The sequence below is a fragment of the Arachis duranensis genome, chromosome 4 (assembly GCF_000817695.3).
Source record: "Arachis duranensis cultivar V14167 chromosome 4, aradu.V14167.gnm2.J7QH, whole genome shotgun sequence".
Lineage (NCBI taxonomy): Eukaryota > Viridiplantae > Streptophyta > Magnoliopsida > Fabales > Fabaceae > Arachis > Arachis duranensis.
In genome coordinates, this window is record NC_029775.3 from 115,872,336 (window position 1) to 115,877,468 (window position 5,133).

At 30.3% G+C, this 5,133-nt stretch overlaps 1 protein-coding gene across 2 annotated transcripts; it reads right to left on the reverse strand.

Annotated features, from left to right (window-relative positions):
• Positions 1 to 1,822: 1,822 nt before the first annotated feature.
• LOC107486393 (homeobox-leucine zipper protein HAT7) lies at positions 1,823 to 4,925 on the reverse strand. Of its 2 annotated transcripts, none has more exons than XM_016106929.3 (3): positions 4,469 to 4,925; positions 3,768 to 4,108; positions 1,823 to 2,325 (listed from the first exon to the last, which is right to left on the reverse strand). In XM_016106929.3, the coding sequence occupies exons 1-3, from the start codon at positions 4,689 to 4,691 to the stop codon at positions 1,897 to 1,899; spliced, it is 993 nt and encodes a 330-aa protein (XP_015962415.1). In that variant the 5' UTR covers positions 4,692 to 4,925; the 3' UTR covers positions 1,823 to 1,896. The 2 variants fall into 2 exon arrangements, with proteins under 2 accessions (XP_015962415.1, XP_015962414.1); XM_016106928.3 differs by having other exon boundaries at positions 3,768 to 4,153.
• Positions 4,926 to 5,133: the final 208 nt, after the last annotated feature.

The following is a 5,133-nucleotide window of genomic DNA, read 5'->3' on the forward strand; positions in this document are numbered from 1 at the left end:
AAACAAACTTTCAACCAGAATGTCTCTTTCTCTGTTGGAGATCAAATAGTGGCTGATGTAGTTGATAGTGAACAAGGTGAGATGACAGTGAAGGATGCTGGGTTGGGGACTCATGTTAATGCTGCAAGTGTAAAAAGTATATGGAGTTAGTCGCACATCAAAAAAATAAAAAAGAGTGAAGAATTTATAAGATGAGAGACAGATGAGTATATATAGTATTTTTTCATTTTATATTCTCTTACTTGATTTCTTCTCGAAATCTCCCGATTATAAAGAGCTCCCCACGACTAGATTAATTACTATGGTCAAAAAAAGTTATAAATTTTATATATTAAACTAATAAAAACGACCCAAAAAATAATGCCCAATAAAAATAACAAATTCAAATTCAACAAAATATATCTTAGATCCAGACCAAATTTTAAATTGAATCGAATTTTGAACGCTCCTAATTGTTCATGTGGATGATCTCAAGAGTTTGGACAAGGCAAATCCAACTCAATCCTCTTCAATAGTTTTTCAGAGTTTCCTTTGATGCATGGATCGGATGAAACTTAACATTCTTCCTTGGAATCACCAAAGAAGAGAAGTGGATCTCTTAATTTTTGGTGACCTGTTGGTGGATGTAAAGATGCACAACCGAGTTCTTCTCACCGCCGTTTCCGAAGGCCTGAAAGTATAATACTGATGGAGCGGCAATACATAACCCATGTAAAGCGGGATGTGAGGGTTTGTTAATTAAGGAATTAATCAAATTATCAAGGAAGGTAGATTGCTAGATTTATGGCTGGTCTAGGCAATTACACAGCAGTTCAGGCTGAGACATGAGGAGTTTATCATGGACTCAATACTGCCTCAGATTTGGAGATGAGGAAAGTTATTGTGTAATTGGATTCAAAGATCCTTGTGGACCTGCTAGTTCATTAAGCAATTCATTCACCAATAATTTGTTAATTAACCAATAGTACGTATTAATTTTTATTCTTTCCAAATAAAAAATATCATTCAAAAAATATTAATTAATCTAAAAAATTATATTCGATCGTGAAAAAAGTCTCAGATTCAATCGTAAAAAAGTCTGAAAAGTCAATATTTTTATTAAAATTTAATCATCATTTAACTATAAAAAAATGTATAATCTCATATAATTAGATGTAATTTTATATTATTAAAAGTACTAACAATAATTAATTAATAATTATAAATCATAAAATATGCCGACGAATATTTGACATTATCAAATTTTGGGAAATTAAGTGCATATATTATTATTATTTTTATTTTAAGTCCTTCGGTTATTTTAATATGAATATAATAGAAGAAGGAGAACATGCTTTTCTCTTGCACTTGCCTTTTTTCTTCTTTAAAAAGTGGTATTAATTAGCATATATAGTATTAAAAAGAAAACTGATCCAAAGTCATTTTCTTTATTTAGTACTATATCTTATTGGAAGTCATACGACTTTCTCCTAACGCATTTGCATGCAATTCATCACCACGATATAGAGCTCATGATTCCAAAGCAGTACCAATTTGAAATAAAATAATATTATTATGAATATAAATTAAAGGATGCAAACAAAAGATCCTATTTTTATTCGTGGGGCATCATACTACATGCAATGCAAGAGCTGGATATCCACTAAGGGTCACATGTAGTACTACCTTAAACCTAAATTAATTATCTTTTCTTTTTTTTATTTAACTTATTTCTTTATTTCAGCCTTACAAAAATATTACTTTCTATTTTTGCAGTTCAATAAAGGATATTGATAGAAAATGTTCTATATATTAATTAAGAAGTGTAAGAAACTTGTCTCTTTTTTTTTATTTTCTTTTGTCTCAATTGAACTATTGATATTGGAATTTTATTACTAAGAACCTGAGTGAATTGGATCAGTGGAAATTATTATGAGGCTGGTGTTCAGGCCAGGGCCACAGATTCTGTTGATCCTCAATTTGGTGATGAAACATGTTGCATAAGCCTTCATCTTGATGAGGAATCCCTTGTGGTCTTGATGATGATGATGGTGAGTATTGGAGGAGCTGAATTATGTTGTTGTTGGGCTTTAGAGAATTATCATTATTGGATTCAAGGGTAGTTTTGGCATTTTGAGAAGATACTGGACTAGTGTTTATAATTGGTGTTGTTGAGAGATCTAAGTTAATGTCTGAAGATGAAATATTATTATTGTCACTGCAACCATTATTATTATTATTATTATTACTCCATGAACCCTCTCCAGCTTCTTTCTTATTAAGGTTGCTTATTATTGCTCCATCTTCTTCACAATAATACTCCTTTCCTTTGATTAGGGCCTGTAACTACAAACATAATTAAGAATCCAAAAAAAAGTGAGATTGCATTACCAAAAATATAAATAATTATGAAAAGGTGGAAACTTATTAGGTGTAGTCGACTTCACGTGAGAACTGTTAGATGATTTGACTGATTTAATTAAATTTTTATCTAACAGTTCTCATATATCAACTTCACGTGAAGTCCAATTCAACTGAGATTTAGCTTATAAAAAATGTTATGTATACTTATTTCATTTTATGTATCTTGTCAACTAACACATACTTTTAGATCTATCTCCATCATTTTAGATATCCATGAGTGAAAAACTCACATAATTAATTCTATTAAATGTTTTCAAAATATATGTATTAAAGTGTATAAAATAAAGGTAACTATAAACACCACATTTTTACAATTATATACCAACTGATGACATTTAGTTTTTTGATTGCTTTTTTACATTTTTAAAAAATATCAAATAAAATAAATATTTTTAATCCCTTACAATATTCTTATAAAACATTTAATATTTAGGAAACATTTAAAAAAATATATTAAAGTGGATAAATTATTTCTTTGAGATAGAATAATGTAACTTTGGCCTTAGTAAAAAATAGTTTTATAAAGACATTTAATTATATATATTATCACATTATTAATATTTAAAAATATGATCTAAATACATAAATTTAATTAAAAATAATAAAAATATACTACCAATAGATCAGAATCAAACTTTTTATCCATAAAGAGAGAAACATCACTTGTGAAGAAATCCAATTGGGAGACTATGCACAAGAAAGAGTAACTAACAATCAAAGAGAAAATATCAAAATAATGAGAGAATCAATCATCTTAAAAAGGACTAAGTATAAAGCAACAAAACCAAAACAAGAAAAGGTGTTGCATGAATAAAGTCAATGGAAAAAGGAAACGCTTTTTTTCGTCCAGCATGGAAACATCAAATCACCATTATTGAGCAAAAAGAGGGAGGGGAGAGGGGGAAGCACATACTAAGATGAAATTACTTATAAAAACATGAGTAGCACTCAGCATAATAATAATAATAAAAAAGATATTTTTAAGAATAAGAAAAGCCTCAATTATTATATTTTTAGTTTATTATGAGCCATCCACTCATCATCATGATCTTACAGTTACTGTCATAAATGCTTTGCCAACCCCAAAATCCTAAACAAGTTTTTTTTTTTCTCTTTTTAAATATTACTAAATCTTGAAAACATATTTGTATTTTTAAGCAGGATGGTTATTATCTTGTATAGAGAATTTAGTTACACACAAATCACACATAAGATAACATAAACTATGGGAAATAATTGATCAATTTTCTTAAATATTCTCCTAATTTAATAAAGACAAAGAAAGAATTATTGAAACTACTTTAATTTTTTTTCCTTTATTTCTTAATTAGCATATAATAAGAGAATTATTATTATATGATTACCTCAGCATGTAATTTCTGATTCTGAACCTTAAGTGCATCATTATCAACCTTCAATGCTTCAAACTGCTTCTTAAGAGATTCATATTCCCTTTCAAGTTGCTTAGTCTTCCACCTTGCCCTCCGATTCTGAAACCAAATAGCAATTTGTCTCGGTTGCAAGTTAAGGGCCTTAGCAAGTTGAACCTTTCTTTCAGGTTCAAGCTTGTTCCCTAACTCAAAACTCTTCTCAAGTGCTTTCACTTGTTCAATGTTCAGCCTCTTTTTCTTCTCCCCAAATTGGAACCCGAATCCGTCATCCGATAGGTCGTCGTCGCCGTCGCCGCCGCACTTGTTCTCGATCCCTGAAAATGACATGGATCTTTTCAACATGAGAGGTCCACCACCCCCTACAAATTAAGAGAAAGTATCTTAAAGTTTGTTTTAAGAGTAAAAAGAAAAAAGGAAAGAAGAATTTTGTTCTGATCCATCCATAATAATTAAAATTAAGCACCACATCATCAATTAAGCAACCCTAAAAAAAATTAAGCAATTCATAAAAAAATCCCTAGTCTAGAGAAATTCTTGAGGAAAAGGGATTTTGGAAAAAAAATATGAATGGATCTAAGTGAACTATTTGGTATAATAAGATAGTAAAATAAAAATGAATTAGAATATAACTTTATTTTTTTTTTGAAATTGTTGAATGAGTATATAAATATTACCTAAGAATTGGTGTGAACCCATCTTGAGAAAGAGAGAGGGTGTGTTGTGTGGTTGACCTAAGAAGTGGTGATGGGAAGGAATTGGCAAAGAGGGGAAGGAATTGAGGGAGTTAGAAGAGAAGGGTTGGTGATGATGATGATGATGATGATCTGGTTGGTGTTCATGATTGTGGAAGATGAAATTATTAGCACTTTGTGAAGAGGGTGGTGGTGGGAATGCCATGATTAGTAGCTAAGTATAGTTGATGCAAACAAGATTGGAGGGAGTATTGAGTTGATTATATAGTAGTGATAGGAACTTATTGATGATGATGATAAGAGGGTAGGTTGTTGGCTCTCACTCTCATGGTGATGTTTGGAGACAAAAGCTTCGGAAAGAGGAATGATGATGATGATGATGATGATGATGATGATGGTGGTGGTGGTGGTTGATTCAGACTGCTGCAACAGACACACACCCATTTTTAGCTTCACATACGGACACACAAACATAACATATATCTCTTTGTGTCTCACCGAGAAAGATGTTAATTATTTTCAAATGAGGAAACAAATATGTTTATTGTAAAAAATAATTAACTCTATCAAGTAAATATTTTTACTGAAAATACAGCAAATTTTTGAATTAGTTTGAATAAATGGACAAAAATATGTGTGCATAAATA

Coding starts and splice junctions, on each gene's coding strand:
- LOC107486393 (XM_016106928.3), bottom strand. CDS start 4,691: ATGGCATTCCCACCACCACCCTCTTCACAAAGTGCTAATAATTTCATC. Junction 4,154..4,468: donor GGGTTCACACCAATTCTTAG/GTAATATTTATA, acceptor CTTAATTTGTAG/GGGGTGGTGGACCTCTCATG. Junction 2,326..3,767: donor ATCAGAAATTACATGCTGAG/GTAATCATATAA, acceptor TTATGTTTGTAG/TTACAGGCCCTAATCAAAGG.